Source organism: Rattus norvegicus, chromosome 16 (genome assembly GCF_021556685.1).
Source record: "Rattus norvegicus strain SHRSP/BbbUtx chromosome 16, alternate assembly SHRSP_T2T, whole genome shotgun sequence".
In the NCBI taxonomy this organism is placed as follows: Eukaryota; Metazoa; Chordata; class Mammalia; order Rodentia; family Muridae; genus Rattus; species Rattus norvegicus.
In genome coordinates, this window is record NC_141549.1 from 82,983,535 (window position 1) to 83,001,073 (window position 17,539).

The following is a 17,539-nucleotide window of genomic DNA, read 5'->3' on the forward strand; positions in this document are numbered from 1 at the left end:
ACATATACACACATACACATATACATATACATACACACATATGTACACATATGCACACATACACACATATACACACATACACACACATACACACACACATATACACACAGACACAGACACACACATACACACACAGACACAGACACACATACACACACATACACACACAGACACAGACATAGACACAGACACACACACACGCACACACACACACTACAGAACTTCAGTGAACAAAACAGCATGGTAATCTCATAAACTGACACACAAACCAATGGAACAGAAGAGAATGGAACAGAATAGGAAAACAAGAAATACAGACTGGTAGCCTCCTGGTTTTTGACAAAGGTGCAAATTACATATACCAGAGAAATGACAGAGCCAACAATCAGTGGCACATAGAAAACTGGATGGCCCTCGTGTGGAAGAATGAAGTTAGACCCCTGTCTCTCATCCTGTATAAAATGAACTCACGGTGGATCAAAGACTTAATGCAATATTTGAAACTCTGAACCTAGAGGAAAACATAGGGAGAGTTCACGTGTCAGCATGAGAGATGGTTTTTATATGACTCAGAAAGGAGAGCAATAACAGCAGATGAGATTATATGACGCTAAGAAGTCTCGGCACAGCGAAGGAAGCAATGGACGGCGGAGTGGAAAAGCCACCCGCACAGTACCGGTGTGCTCCTCATCTGGGATGGCTAAGAGTAATGTTCAACTTGATCAAGTCTACCATCAACTAGGAGACACACCTTCGGCAGGTCCACGAGGGCATTGTCAGGATGGACTGGGCAGAGAAGACAGTCCCTCATAGTGGCTAGTGCCTCCTCATGGTGACCCGAATGCGGAGAGTAAGAGCAAAGCAGCTCGCTTGCATGACCACCTTTGACTCCTGGCATGGAGTGCTTCTGCTCTGTCATCTGTTGTGGTCACTGCCATTGCTGTCCCCAGCTGACATCAGAGTCAGCTCCCCCAGCCTTCCAAGCAGTTCCTTAGCAATCCTGAAGATTCTCAGTGCCAGACTGGAACAGCTGAGGCATCCTGCTTTGTGAACCCATCAGCTCCTAGGTTCTCAGCTTTTTGAGTTGTCACCTCAATAGGCAGCCATTGTTGGACTATCCAGCCTCCATCTCAGAAGCCGATCCAGTGTCTCCCTGTCTCCCAATAGGAGAATAATTTCCTTCCTTCTTTCCTTCCTTCCTTCCTACCTTCCTCCAACTCTCCTTTCCTCCATCCCTCCCTCCCACTTCCTTCCTTTTTTCCTTCCCTCCCTCCCTCCTTGCTTCCTTCCTTCCTTGCTTCCTTCCTTCCTTCCTTTCTTCCTCCATCCCTCCCTCCCACTTGTGAAGTGATTCTTCCTTCCTTTGTTCCTTCCCTCCTTCCCTCCTTCCTTCCCTCCTTCCTTCCCTCCCTCCCTTCCGAGACAGAACCTGGGAGTCACTATCTAGCTAAGGCTGGCCTTGAACTTCCAGTCCTTCTGTTTCCAGCTCACAAGATCTTGGATTACAGCCATGCAGCACCATGCATAGTGGTAAATTTCAAGACACATAAACAACTCAAATGACTCCATAGCACCCTCCAACGAGTCCTATTAGAAGATGGAGAAATTAGCAGAGCAGTTCCTATAGAGACTAGATAGTCGCCAAGTCAATGGAAATAGATCAACAGCTACTCACCAGGGAGACGCAAATCGGAACAAAGGTGAGACGCTCCCCTCCTCTCCCCAACTTTTACCAAAGGCAGAAGCCCTACAAATTCTGCCTAGATAATAGAAGGGCAACAGCCCCTGCTCACAGTCTATGGGATGTGAACCAGCACTGCCATTATCAGAGACAGTCTTGGAATCTCTCCCCCCACAAAAACAATATCTAAACTGGATCTACTTGTGTACATCCAAAGAGAACAAAACTGTCTGTTCAAGGGGTACCTATAGAACCATGTCTGCTGCAGCCTAATCCCGACAGTGTGCAATTGATCAAGGTGACCATTAACTTATGGATTAAGAAAATATGATGCATTAATATATGTAACATATACTTATACACACACATAAATATACTTGGTGGGAAACCGTTGAGCCTCAAAAGGGGAAATCTCGTTATCTGCAACAATTTGAGTTGTGATGGAGGATATACAGTAAATAAAACAAGACAGAGACACACCGTGTATCGGCGAGGATTAAAAAAATAAAGTGGATGTCTAATATGAAGAAAGTCCAGTAGTGGTTAGTGAGGCCTGGGAAGGGTGGCATGGAGGTGGGAGAGGGAGAATGGGCAACAGGTACCAAACTCCGGTGGAGAGGAGGAGTAAGGCTAGCATTCCGCAGAGCACAGCGAGTGCCCATGGTGCACACCACGCTCGAATCCATACAAAGAGCCAGACGAGAGGAACTTGAATGCTATGAACAGGAGGTGACACAGACAGGGAGCTGTTCGTCACCTCGGCTTGACCCCTGTCTTTTTATATGTGCTGAAGTGTCATAGTCTTCCCCACAAACAGAGCAATTGTCTGCCAGCTATAAAAAATAAAATAAGATGAGACAGAAAAAAGGCTGCACAGTACAGGGTCTGTAAAGGCAACAGGCAAGGCGACATGCGTGTGGCTTCTGTTGGGATGCTCGAACTGGCTCATAGTCACAGTGTTCACGTCTGGGATTTGTGGAAGCCAATGGCGTCCCTTGGCACTCTAGACTGCTGGCTGTATGTAGTAAATGCGAACTTGAATGTAACTAGGAGTATGGATGCTGCTGGGTTGGGCAAATGCCATGGGAAAAGGAGATTAAGTTGTATTTTTTATAAGTGGAGATAAGCTTCCAACTGTGAGTTCACGCTGGACCTTGAAGGGAAGGAGCCACATAGTCAGGCAAGAAGGGCTTAAGCCTTATCCCATGTGTAGATGGGGAAGAAACAGCTCAGGAGGGTAGCAGGCTGGAAAGACCTTAGAGGAAAGGGCCCCAATCGGAAACAGCGCACTGTATGTTACTCAGAGGAAACAGTTCCTCATGCCTTTCCGTCTGATCTCTCTCAACCTTTCAAAACTTTGTGCTACCAGCTGCACACACAGGGAAGCAGACCCCAAGGGCTTATCTTTACTTGGCAGGGGTCAAAGAAGCTAGGGTCACTGCGGTCCCCCACTATTTATGGGGAGAAAGCCAATCCACAACTCAGACAGGGTATGGGGCAAAAGAGGCAGGTAATGGGGGCATGGTAGAGGCGTGGATTTGGTGCTCACAGGGGTTGAGGGAAGAGAATATTCCATGGGGCAGAACAAATGTGACCTCCTTGGCTGGTACCAGGTATCCTCCAAGACCTGGGTCTCCTCCTCAGCACACAGAGAACCGCTTGGCTCCTGAGCGGGATACAGTGAATCACTGATCCACACTGCTGCCAGCTTATCCCAAGTTTGGCCTTAAGATAGTTTGTCTGCCGATGCAGAGAACAAAAGCCTTTTCAGAGAAGATCATGGGCCAGAAGTCCCCTTCAGTTCTATTTACCGGGTTTTGACCTACTTATAAACCTGAATCTTCCTGGAGTGTTAACTACAGATGGGTTCTGTACAATCCAAAGGTGGATATAGAAAGTTGTCCTTTTGCTCAACTGCAAATCTCTAGTTTGGGGCAGAAAAAAAAAAAAAAAAAAAAAAAGGCTGCCCCTGGGCACTGATTTCTTGTTCTTTTAAACCATGTCCTTACAAAGCACCTCAGGCACATGCCTTTAGTTTTCCTTTAATTCCCAGTGCTAGTTATGAAATGAAGCCTGAGCTAGTGAGGCCCACAGCCAGGACCTCGCCACTGGAAAGTTTAGCAGCACCAGAGTGAGGGGAAAACCCTGTAAGGACATCTTTGAATGTACCCAGACATCAATTCAGCTGCGTCTGGGGACAAACGCTGCCTGAGGTGTGTGTATTTCATAAATCTCCCCACAAGTGCTAGTGAGACAGCTAGAGGACGGCAGGGAAGAAGGAAAGAGGTGTGCAGAGGTGAAAATGGACAGAGAATGGTGTATTCGGGAAAGATCTCTGGGGATAAGCTATTTCTTTGGGGCTGGGAGGAGGGTCCTTGTGAAAGCCATAACTTCCTTCCTTCAGGGCCCTCAAACCTCCAACCCTCCAGGCTTAATGTTTGGAGCGTGCTGTCTGTGGGAACACTGGGAAGGGAGCTAGGTCTGTGCCCCTGCAGCTGCCATGCTTAGCAAAGCCCAGCCCAGGCCATTGTTAGCCACGGAAGGACTGATGAGGTTGAGAAGACCTAAGGCTGTTGGGGCTTGTAGTTCTATGGTTGTCCACCTCTCTTCCTCAGCTGTGTCTTGCCACAAGTTTATGGAGCACCAGAGGGACTTTCAATACTGCAGCGTTCCATTGAATCTTCACAGCACAGCACCGGACTATTTGGTCTTTGCCTGTTTCTGTGATGTTGACGTTTGCAAGATCCATCTTGGTTAAGGTAACAGCTGGACCCGACCCACCCCCACCCCTGACTGAAAGTCTGGCTAACTCTCCCTTTTGACTCTAGCTCTAGGCAAAGAAGGAGGAAGCCCAGAAAGGAGGGAGTGGGGTTGACCTGGCTTTTACCGTTGAGGCTTGGAGAGGCTGGCTGAGACAAAAACGGATACAGTCCTCAGTGATCAATCTGTTGGGGGAGGGAAGCCCAAAAGTTGGCGGCAAGCTCCAGGCCTGCGGAAACATCTGGAACAACATCAGACTTTAGGGCTGGGCAGGACAAAGTTCCCAAAGCAAGGAATTTAAAAAGAAATGCAAGGTTATGTGAGAGACAGAGAGGCGGAGGCCAGCGTGTGGGTCATGAGGTGCAGACGATGGTTCTGACACGGGGCAGGCTCCCTTCTGTGGCTCCCGCTGGAGAGAAACTGTGAGTCCTTGGTAAGACCTGAAGACTGATTTGGTGCCTGGCCATACATCATGGACGCTTTACCTAAGCAGAAGCCTATATCGTTCAGGGTGCATCTTTTCATTTTAATGTGTGCATACACAAGTGTCAGTGCTTTTGTGCATGTTCACCTGTAACACGTGTGCACACGCATAAGGAGGCCATATTTGATGTCAGGCACCTTTCTCAATTACTCTCCACGTTATCAAAGAGAGCTCACCCGCTGAACCCAGTACTTGTTCTTTTGACTACTCTGATTAGCCTAATCACTTTGAGCGTCCCTGGTCTCTGTCTTCTGAAGTCTGGGATTACAGGCGGTCAACAATGCCCACCCGATAATTACATGGGTGCTGGAGACCTGAACTCTGGTCCTCACATTTCTGTGTCAAGTTCTTTGCCCACTGAGCGTATCTTCGTAGCCCTGTAGCATGGATTTTTCAGAAATGGATTATGAGACCACTACAGCTGCAAGGATATGGTAATTGGGACCCCCTTCCACTAACCTGGTAGGGAAGGGGCGAGGTATAGACAGAGTAACACCACCAGGAAGTTACGGACTTTTAGAGTGGGTGTCAGGTAAAGTGATGTTGCATGCGACCTTTGGAGACGATTGCTATCTTCCATAAACAGAGGCACTGAGAACAGGGTGACTGGAGGGCCGAGAAGGGAATGTTCTAACCAGGGTTGGTAGCCTCTGAGGTGGTACTGAGCATGTGCAAAGCAGGGTTGCTAGCCTCTGGGCTGTGGGCTAGTGCTGAGCATGTGCAAAGTGGGGATGGTAGCCTCCAGGCTGGTACTGAGCATGTGCAAAGCAGGGTCGGTAGTCTCTGGGCTGTGGGTGGTGCTGAGCATGTGCAAAGTGGGGATGGTAGCCTCCAGGCTGGTACTGAGCATGTGCAAAGCAGGGTCGGTAGTCTCTGGGCTGTGGGTGGTGCTGAGCAGTGGAGGATGAAGTGCAGAGAAGAGAGCTCTGGACTGGAGTGAGGTGGACCCATTACAGCACTGCCCTGTGTTCAGGGAACACCACACCAGAGATTTCCCAGGCACAAAGGAAAAAAAAAAAGACAAGCTTTTGCTACGATAACTGTGATAGAACCAGACTGAGCCCCGGTTTTACTCACTGTTTCCTTGAGATAAGCAGAGAGAACATTTTACATTTGGATATCATTGAGGTTTGCCAACTACAAGCAAAATTTAAACCTTTCCTACTGCTGTAAAAATAATACTTTATCTAACCACCAATTTGTCTCTTTGAATAAATCTGTCTATACAAGCAATTTGGTTAGCCATCTTCCTTTCAAAACAGAACCAGTCAGCCTTGGACGATATACCAGGAAGATTTGGCACTGCTGGAAGCCTCTGCCACCTGACTCCCGGAAAGATTCACAGTTGTTCATCTGTTTCGTTAATTGGCCACTTGGTGACTCAGCCAGTGTTTAGAGCCATTACTCAGTATCTGAGAGGGCTTCTCTCAGCCAGTACATGGCCAGGCCAAGCTTTGGTTCTTACAGGAAAGGGGTTTGTGACTTGTGAATCAGATACATACTATACACTAAGGAAACCTGAAGTGTTTCGGTTGTACTAACAGTGTCACTGGCTGGCAGTGGCTGCAGAGGCTTCCTCAGGAGTGGCAGTGTCTTCTGAAACTTAGGACTCCCCTGTCATTCTTGGTGAGAGAGTCATCAGGAGCCAGAGAGAGGAATTATATAAAATGCAGAACTGCACAGTGCTCTGAATCCTGTTAGCAATGTCTTTAATACGTTTTTGTCTTGGTGAATCTGTCTTATCCACACCCTGGAGAACAGGGACCCTTATCACCAACAAAACTCCCTGTCATCACCGTGTGCCACACTGCTTAGGGATGCTGTTGTCATGAGAGAAGTGATCTCATGTGAATGGCAGGTCACAGACACATGTATCTAAGTGTTCAGGGTGCTTGTGTTGATGTGCTACGTCCCTGGCACCAAGGGATGTGTGGTCACATTGGACGGGTGTTTTAGAGGACAGTTCAAAGGAGCCCACACCCAGCCCATCTCCTATCATTCACATTATGGTTCTGTTCACAGAAGCCAACACAGGGAGTCCACCTGATGTGCATCAGTAGGTGACTGGCTAAGGGAAGGGATATACACACAGAGTGAGATGCTGTACACACATCATGAGATGCTGTTCACACATCATGAGATGCTGTACACATATCATGAGATGCTGTTCACACATCATGAGATGCTGTACACATAGCATGAGATGCTGTACACATAGCATGAGATGCTGTTCAAGCTAAGAGATAGACGGTGGGGGAAATCTCTGCCACTTACAATAGGGACAAACCTGGAACACATTACGTTCAGTGAAACAAACGAGGCTCAGAAAGACAAACTCTTAAACAGCCTTCCTCACAGCTCAGGAGCTGGTCTTCATAGAGGTGGAGCAGGGGCCGGGGGGAAGGTGTGTGGAGTGTTAGAAGGATGTTTGATGTCAGCTATACAGGAAGAGTTCATCTGAGAGATCTATTACATAGCAGGACGGCTACAGTTAGTCTTGGATTATATTCTTAGGGAATGCAGGAGAATCAACAGGAGTATGGTAGTGAATGTGACCAAATTCTATGTACACATATGAAAGTGAGACCCGCTACTATGAATAATTGATACATGCTTATAATAAAAACTTAAAAATTATGGTATGTTTAGCCAGCCATGGTGGAATACATTTATAATCCCATCCAGGCTGAGGCATGAGTATTGCTGTGAGTTCAAGGCCAGCTTTCATCACAATGTGAGATTTTTGTCTTTAAAAAGGAACCGAAAATTTTATCAGGGTAATAGAGAAGAAAAAAGCTGTAAAGTTCCCATACAAGTGACAGACATTGAGTATCACCATGCTCGGAACATGTATACCAAACAACTGAACTTCACAAATAGAAAATGTAACAGTATTACATCTCAGCAACTATAATCTCAAGGTGGTGGCCTTGGAGAGTTCTGGGTACTGCACAGGTATATGGAGCAAGCGTGTTGGCCTGCTTTGGAACCTTCCAAGGCACACACACCTTCAAACTTCTCTTTTATGCTATGCATTTAACTCAGCCCTTCCATCAATTACAAATGACAGCAATGGGTACAACATTCCACAATAGGACAGTCACCTGAGCCTTACCTGGAGGTAGTGGCATGGCTGCAAGGAAGGCTTGATCTCTGGGTGGACCAGGGGCTTGTCCAAGTTCAGGGAGCTCTTGCGGTAGGCCTCCTTAGCCTGGCTCACCGTGAGCGTGGACCAGGAGCTACGCTTCATGTACCTGGTGTCTGGCGTGAGGGCCAAGCCTTCACAGGCGGAACACTTAACATCACTGTTGCTTTTGGAAGTCTTTAGTGAGAGGTCCCCAAACGGGCTCTGCAGTGCCTCAGGGTAGCAGTGTGGGATGTGGTCCATGTGGTGGCGGTGGGCCACGCTGGGTGTCCGGTATGTGCTGTCACTGTCCAGGTTGTCATCGGAACTCCACCAGCTGCTCATACCAGACTTGTGCTTGCTCTCTGGCTTCCGCTCCTTGCTCTTACTCCGTTTGCTGTGTTTGGAAAGGTGACTCTGGTGGTGGTCATCCATCCGACCCTCGCTCTTGGTCCCATTGATGTTGCTTTTGGACGATCCCTCCAAAGAATGAGACTTGGTAAAGAGTTTCTGGACGGAGTGGACCAGATGCCTGATTCTGCCTGGACTCTCATTTCGCTGTTCCGTGGCAGCTGAGGCCCTCTGGTACTGCAGTGTGTGGAAACCATCCCGGTGCAGGGGTAGCTGTTTCTCAAACTGGTCTAAAAGGTTGGCGGGAATGCGGTTTACCTTGGTACTCGCGTGGGACGTGGCACAGTCATCCCTCGTGTCGTAGTGTGAACTGTAGTGCATTCTGGGGAAGGTGCTGCTGGACACATGGTCGCCCAACATCACAGGCATCATCATACACTCTGAGTGGACGGAGCTCCTGGGTGAGCAGCGGTGGTGGTCCATTGGGCAGCTCTCGGCTGGGCTGAGAAGATAAGGTTGCCGCACGTCTGGCCCATGACGCACGTGATCATGGGGGTGCTCACACTCGTCAGCGGGCGACAGGCCACAGGTGTGACCCACACACAGCTGAGGCTGGTTCCGGCTTCCAGTTAACCCTTTCATGTTCCTGGGTGCGGGTGAGTACCTCTCTTCATTGAAGTGCTGCGTTGGGGACCATGAGTACTGCTGGTCTGTCAACAAAACAGAAAAGGGGTTTTAGTACCTGGTGAAACCCTGGAAGCGCTGGGGTATGACGGACACACGGTCAGCTTCCCTGTGGCCAGCTCCTGGATCGAGTGGACAGCCACAGTAGTTTAGAGCGTGGTGACTCCTCGGGATGTGGGGATGCTAAAAAGCAGAACCTGGTTTTCCCACATGAGGGTCCACCAACAAATATCTAACATCTGGATGCACTGTCCAGATGCATGGAGGGAGTCCACAGGCAGACTGTGAGATGGGGCAATGAGGCAGACAGTGGGATGGGAAAGAGCTCTGTCAGTCAAGTACAAGTATCCAGACCTGTGTTCAAACCCTAGCACCCGCACCAAAAGCAGAGCATGGCAGCACACGCTTGCAATCCCAGCTTCCGGGAGGCAGAGGTGGAAAGAGCACACACGCCCATGAACACCCGATACGGAAGGCAGGAGTGCTTTTCTCTGTTCATCCAGCTGCTCCCTTGTAGTTGTTAGGAAAACACACGATCCTGGGAAAACCTCTGCCACGCACCCACCCTAAGGCCTGGGTGCAAAGCATCCTGTGTCAGCTCCGGACTACAACTGTCAAGACTGGTTCAGACACAGAAACAACGGATAAGGAAGGGGCCTGAGTGTCAGGGCTAAGGCACTAGAGCATGAAGGGGTGCTGTCAGAGTGGACAGCAGTGTTCCTGGAGGAATCCCAGCAGGTGGCTGCAGGGCTGGAGGTGACAGCAGCCCCTTGAGGCTTGCAAAGGGATTGTCTTCTCTTGTGCATGGCAAGTGGCTATCAACTCGGGGGTAAGTGAGCCCAGAGGGGGCTTCCTGGGTGGTGGGGCTGTTCCCTTGGTACTGGGATGGCTGGAACAAAGTGCCTCCGTCAGCTAGGGTCCAGCCAAAGCACCAGTGTCTCAGACAGGAGGCATTAGAGGATATCACATTTAACAATTAGGCGGAAGGTTTCAAAGAAAGCCAACAGTTAGTGGCTACGTTTCAAGACCTTGTTCTGCAACCCAGTCTTAACCACACCACAAAGTTATTGCCCTTTTATCTTTTGCTTTATTTCCCCCCATTATCTCATAATTTAATACAGTTCCGGGCTCTTTTTACAAGCCCATGTCTTCTTTCAGCCCAATATTCAGCCCAGTAGCTATGTAATGAATGTGGCCACATCAAAGGACAAGGCCGCAGGATAAAGATTTAGCAGAAATAATAAAACTTCACTGTGCAGCACGTCTGTGGCACTGTCTCCTTTTCATTGCACGGCTCTGAGTTTCCTTGCGTGGGCATGGAGTCCCACATTGCCTCTCGAAAGTCCCACAACACCGAGAAATGGGACGGTGACGGCTTCAGGTGACAGCGATCGTGACGCGCACAGTAAGGGCACGCGCTCCAGGTCTCTATGAGTGTGCACGACAGACGATGAAGTCTTGGGAGCTGCGGATTTCTTTTGGAGGCTGTGATGTAGCAAGCATTAAGTGCGTGGGTCATCTTAGTTACTTAATCTCTTAGCTGTTCATAACAGCATTTTGCTATTAGGAGACGACAGCAATTAGAGTTGTCACTCAACGGCGAGTTCCTATCTCTGCACACATTAAAAACAGAACGTAAAGGAATCTTTGGCAGTAGGACTTATGGGAGCATGGATATATGCCACCCCCCAGAGAAGTCTGTTGTCAGTTCTACGAATGTCACTAACATTTCTGTGCACTATGGGCTTCCCAAGGGCATCACCTTGACCTTCTGTAGGGCATAGGGCTGACCCTGTCACAAGCTGAGGAAACAGAACTGAAGGGTCAGGTAAGAAGGTCTGGAAACGTAGCAACGTGCTAATACTTCTCAGAAGCTTCAGCTGGAGTTGAAGACTGTGAGGTACTACGGTCAGTAGCTGGCACCATATTAGTCTTTCTCTGCCACTCTCCGTGTTCATTAATGTCACCACCCTTCCTCAGTTTCCCACGAAGCACCTGTCCCCAGGATCGGCCTAGCTCTCTGGAGACGCAGGAATGAAACCCAGTGCTGGTGGAGGTGCACCACAGGACGCAGCCATGGGACCTTGTGCTGTGCTCACATTGTGCAGGAGTGAAGACGAGTCTTTATCCCCATCTGACCCAGAGAAGCCTGTCTTCAGCCCTACTGGAATGTCCCCTCACTGCCCCACATGTGGCCCATACATAGCCAGATTACAGCAAATACATAGGCGAATGCCAGCAGCAAACCACTGAACTGAGAATGGGACCCCAGTTGAAGGAATCTTAGAAAGGACTGGAAGAGCTTGAAGGGGCTCGAGACCCCATATGAACAACAATGCCAAGCAACCAGAGCTTCCAGGGACTAAGCCACTACCTAAAGACTATACATGGACTGACCCTGGACTCTGACCTCATAGGTAGCAATGAATATCCTAGTAAGAGCACCAGTGGAAGGGGAAGCCCTGGTCCTGCTAAGACTGAACCCCCAGTGAACTAGACTGTTGGGGGGAGGGCGGCAATGGGGGGAGGATGGGGAGGAGAACACCCATATAGAAGGAGAGGGGGAGGGGTTAGGGGGATGTTGGCCCGGAAACCAGGAAGGAGAATAACAATCAAAATGTAAATAAGAAATACTCAAGTTAATAAAGAAAAAAATTTCATTGCCCATTAAATGGAATACTTTTCACAAAAAAAAAAGAAAGAAAGAAAAAGAAAAAGAAAAAGAAATGTCCCCTCAGACCTGGGAAACATGAGGTGGGTAAAGTACTTCTTGCATGAGCATGAGGTCTGAGTTCAGATCCTCTACAGTCGCCCAAAAAGTTGGGCATGGTTGTCCTTGCCTAGAATCCCATTTCTGGGGGACAGACCCCCTGAGCTCAGTGTCCAGTCAGTCTAGGTGGTCAGTGACCACCAGGCTGAGTGGAAGACCCTGGTTCATATGGTGGAGAACAACAGTAGAAGTCACCCAATGCTGCCCCACCCCCATGCAGATGCACACATGTGCATAAGAAATAGATCCAAACCCTAAAATGTAAAAAAATAAAGGGGAGAGGTACGTCTGCTCCCATGGTGGGAATTAGCACACGGGGGAGGAACCCAGGAGTACAGGGCCAGAAATGTCCCCCTTCCCCAGGTAAGCTGCAGACAATCCGATCCTTACACCCACCTCCAGGGTTAGCATGAGCAACAGATAAACAAACAGATGCTTTAGACCGCATCAGGACCGCACCAAGCACATAAAAGCTTTGGCCATCTTTCTTTTAAAATTACCTTCATATCTCCTACTGAGATCAGCTGATACCTCCTACAGGGGGATTAATGCAGCCCTGTCTGAACTGGAACGGATAAAAGGCAGTAAAATGTAGAAAGAAGCAGAGACTTGGGGGGAAAGGGATGGCAAAGAATACGTATACTCAGATGGATACCGCTGAGGGCAGTGAGGCCAGGGCTGCTCTTCTGCGTTTCTCTGGAGTGTTCCTAGGGGCTGCCTCTGCTGTGCATGACCTCCTCCTCAGCCCTGTCCAGCCACACCTTGCAAGTACCATTCACAGCTGTATGCTTAAACATACGGCTTCAGGCTGAGATGCAGGATTTCGTAGCAGAGTGGACTTTTAAGGTGGAAAGAGGGTAATAAGACGAATGCCCCAAAATATCCCAAATTTCCCCAAAACTCATCAATTCCTCCACAGCCTCAAGCTAATATTTAGCATTTCATTAACCCTTTTCATTAGTTCAATTGTGTATCATAAACTCGGAATACACGTGCTTACGCGCACACGGACACACGGACACACACACACACACACACACACACACACACACACACACACACACACACAGACACACACACACACACAGCCCTGAGTGATTCTTCTTGGTTCTTTGAGTGGATTGAACAGCAGTCTCCATAAACTGTAAAATACACAGGGATCTTTAGAAGCGAAAGTCCGGACTGATCACACACACATCAAAACCACAAGCATAAAAGAAAGCCTGCACCCAGGCATCTCCCGGGAGCACAGGGTGAATAGGGGCGTGCAGAGCACACGATTCTGAGCTCAGGTGTCCAGCCTTGCAGCTCTGTCTCCTAACTGCATTGCTGTTTTCCGCTGAGTGGACTTAGTGTGTACATCTGCAACGTAAGGGCGCTTAATTACCGAATGACATCTTATTCATGGGCTTAATAAAGAACTTTTAAACAACTCAGAAACAATGGCTTCCAAAGCACAGAGGAAATTACTGTTGGGTGTAAGATCTGGTCTCATTATTCTAGAGGCCAAAGGTCAGGACTTACTGTTTTATGCTTGAGAAATCTACTCTGAAATGGAACTTGGGCATCGCAAAAGCAATTATAATTGTTTTGTAAACAATTTCTCCTATCTGGATCCTTTCTAATGCAAATCAGAGGCTTACTAATTTCAACCCACTGGCCTCCTCTCTTAAATTTTATTTGGCTTTGGTGATTGTATTATATTTCAGAAACGTGTCGATCCTAACATGCATGCTCCAGAATTCAGCAGCAAAAGAGCGCTTCCTAGGACAGCTACCCTTGAATGCTTCTCCACAAGCCATCCAAAATTGGAAATACAGTTCACAAGGCGGTGACCCTGACTTCCTTGTTTTTAAACATAAAATTTAAGAAAGCAAAATAAGAGAAAGTATTAACATAAAGAGGCGCACAGCAGTCCTTTGTATAAACGGTGTGGGCATTCATATTACTCAACCTGTTAGTATCTGGATAGCACTGGTTTTCTGGTGGGAAACACGTAGTGCCTTTGCAGAAGCCACATATTTGCTCACTAAACATAGAGATAATGGGGACAGGGGGCTGGCTGCCAGTGTGTAGTCATGTTGTAATCTTATTTTTGTTTTTGTTATTACTAATTTTTTATTACTAATGTTATTAATAATTTTTATTATTGTTGTTGTCCTCTGTCTCTGTCTCTCTGTCTCTCTTTCTCTCTCTCTCTCTCTTTCTGTGTGTTTGTGTGTGTGTATGTGTGTGTGTGTACAGGTGCACACAAGCTGCTAAAGGACTAGAGTGATGGTTCACTGGTGGCTGCTCTTCCATAGACTCTGGGTTCGATTACCAGTACCCATATGGGTCTGAGTGCCTTCTGCAAGCAGTATACACAATGGTGCAAGACACACATGCAGGCCACAGGCCTGTACATATATGTGCCACAGCATGTTTGTGGATGTCAGAGGACAACTTGCAGGAGTTGGCTCTCTCCTTCCACCATGGTCCCACGAAACTCATGCTTACATGGAAGGTGAGTTTGCTCACTGAGCCATCTCACTGGACCTGAAAGTGTTTGAACAGGAAATCTGCTAGGGGGAAGGTGCTGAATTTATGAACGCATAGGTCAGACCTGTGACATCCAACGACTCCTCTGGGAATAACCTAGGTGGATGGCGGGTTGAGAGGCACACACCTGCCCAACCCCAGGATCATAGGCACTCCTCCTGCTGAGGGGTAAGAGGGGAAGAACTCAGGCCACCGCTCACAAAATGCTACCCTCAGTATTTGAGTGTGATTTTTATTTTCTTTCTAGAATGAGCCAATTTGGGGCTTAGGAGTCTTAGAGATTCCCCAAAGCATTTGAATGGAGATGTCAGAGAAATGATCCCATGACAGGTGCTCCCATAGAGAGGTGCTCCCAGGAGACACCCTTTCAAGTCAACCCATTTAAGAAAATCTGCTGGAAATTGAGGTTGAAATATTTCTTAAGAGTCAAACAGACACATTAAAAATTAAAGTGCACCGTGAGGTCACTGCGTGGCAAAGCGTGGCTCTCATGTTACTTGAGGGCATTTATAAATGAGTATGACCTGGGAAATAAATGAGGCAAAGGTCTGAGAAGTTGTAAAGTGTCTCTACCCTTTGGCAAGGCAATTACAGTTACTCTATGTTAAAAAAAAAAGGAAAGAGAAAGGGAAAAAACCTCTTAAATGAAACAAATCGCTTCACACAGAGTGTTTCTATGGTATCAGGAAACCAATTTCATGTTACTTGTTTACACACTGCCAAAGAATTTAATCTGATGCTACAAATGTTAATGGGAAAATAAGGTAAACTACTGAAGTGCTTTTATATCAAAAAAGAGGGGGAAGGTGGGACTGTGTACCAGAGCCTCAGGCAGGAGTTCCAGGCAGCTCTAACCTAGCTCTTTCTACAGCCAGTGGGAGAAAGAGGAAATCACAGGAAGACCAGAGATGTGGTCAGAGAAAAAAAAACACAGCTTCAAAATCAAAGAGAACACTACAATATAGGGAAGGGAAGGTAAATTCTCAGCACCACTGTTACTGCTTAATGGAAACTGTTACGGAAACAGGAGCTAGAGAGCCGGCTTATGGCGTCCAGGACCTAGATTCAGAATCCTCTCACCTATATGACAAGAAGAACAAATCAAACACTGGACAGGGAGCTCCCTAGTGCTCAGTGGTCAGCAAGCCTAGCTACCTGTTGAGCTCCAGGGTCAGTGAGAGACGTCTCAAAAATAACATGAAGAATAGGCCAGGAAGATATGTGGCATTGGTCTCTTCCACATGCAAAGAAGAACTGAAGCACATGTGCATGTGTATGCACATACATATTCATGAAATCCACATGGACACATATGCACACAAACATGCACATACACTATACACACACACACACACACACACACACACACACAGGGACACATGCACAGGCATTCATGGGAATAAAGAAACCATTTTCTTGAAAATATTAGTTAACGAGAGGAAGGGCATCATGTAGAGACACCATGATGACATAAATTACCAACATGTGAATAAGATTCAACCTCTCCAATAAATTACAAGACTATAGGAATGAAGGCCATTTTTATGGATTCATTGAATTAATTTGTCCTAGATAAAAAAAAGAACAAAGAAAGGAAGAAGGTGTCCTTGCAGCATTATCAAAGACAGATGGACAAACAGCACATTCCAGTTCGGGCTGGCTGGTTCATGCTTTCTTTTGGTTGCCATGGTATTATACCAGAGCTTATAGTGTCTGCCCTGTGAGCCCAAATTTTCACATTGCACAAGATGCTGGGCATCAGTTGCATTTAAATGCTCACAACATAACAGCTGGTGCAATTTTAGCCCTGTGGGTCCCACTTTGAGCATACACCTTGCAACAGGAGGCCAATTCCTAGCAGTTTTCAGATATAAATCAACCATCCCATTTTCATAGCCCAACTACCTTATCATCCCGGGGCCTCAGAATCTAAGGACCCTAGAGGAGTACAGCTAACACACTCACGTTAAAATAAGTTTAATAACTTTTTTTTTGCTCTGCAAATGGTATGAGGCAGAATGACAGAGCTCCTGGCTCAGTACTGAGAGGACTGACTACCTACCTGGTAAGAACCCGGCTCTGGATCTTGGTTACCTCAATGCCATACTCTGTTCCTAAGGAACCTGGCTGCTATTGGCTTTGCTGCTGAGAACTCCATGCTGACAAGTACCGGGGTAGCTATCTTTCTGATATTTGCAGGTAGGAATCTAGAGAGTGTGCCATTTTTTACTTTCTCCCCAACCCATGTCGCTGGGCTCATATGGGCACCATTTCTTCTTTCCCATATAGGCCTAGGCTGTGAGCTACCACTGTTCTAGGCTCATAGTTCTTTGTCTGAATATGTCTACACCTGGTCGAGATGTGGCGAGGAATTTGGGAGGAAACCTGGCAGGTGTCTGGGAGTGTATCCTGCAGATGAGGTGCCACAGGGAGCAAACAGGGCCGCTGTAGAGCAGCAGAGTGCACAAGCGGTCATGTATGGTGGAAGGTGGGCAGGAGTGTGGCCATATTGTCACTGAGTCTCTCCTCTTGAGAGGTGATGCGATGCCTTCACGTTTGAAGCATCGGCGTTATTTAGAAAATGCCCAGGAAAATCATGCTTTCTACATACAGCCTGCTGAATGTTGCTGAAAATGTTTAAAAATCATAGACTTGGACTCAAGGCTCATCGACATCTGTCTGTCTTCCTCTATGTTCAGGCCAGTTCATCCACTTCCCACATTAGACTGGGCACTGAAGCTTCCGAGGGACCAAGCAAGTGTCATTATTCTGGGATACACTTTGTTGGTAGTAGCTGAGTGGGTGACACTTGACTAAATGGAAGAAATGGGTCACTACTATTAAAAAACAAACAAACCGACTAATAGCTGAACCATGGTCAACCAGCATAAGACCTGTGTTCTAGAGGAAGAAAGCAGCATGCAAAGGGGCCAATGGCCTGAAGTCACACAGATAGCTTGGGACATTTTGTTTCGTAGGATGAGGCACAGAGAAATTGTTACAACAGAGACCGAGTCAAACAACCCATCTGCATTATCCTCGGAGTACAGTTTTTAAGATGTACAGTATTCCTATTACACATCTGTGGTTGTGTTTGGGAATTCCTGAAGTCTTGAGAGAGGTTGTGAATTTCAGTTTCATTTCTGT

The 17,539-nt window shown here is 47.4% G+C and overlaps 2 protein-coding genes across 3 annotated transcripts in view; one reads left to right on the forward strand and one right to left on the reverse strand.

Moving 5' to 3' along the window:
* Erich1 (glutamate-rich 1) overlaps positions 1–17,539 on the forward strand; it is a gene marked incomplete at its 5' end in the record, with an annotated part of 52,793,804 nt that overhangs the window by 52,112,975 nt on the left and 663,290 nt on the right.
* Positions 1–17,539, reverse strand: part of Dlgap2 (DLG associated protein 2) — a 710,212-nt gene that overhangs the window by 98,535 nt on the left and 594,138 nt on the right. For all 3 annotated transcript variants that reach the window (XM_087587398.1, XM_087587397.1, NM_053901.2), the window contains 1 exon segment: positions 8,041–9,110. In XM_087587398.1, the coding sequence (XP_087443524.1) occupies positions 8,041–9,110 (1,070 nt within the window).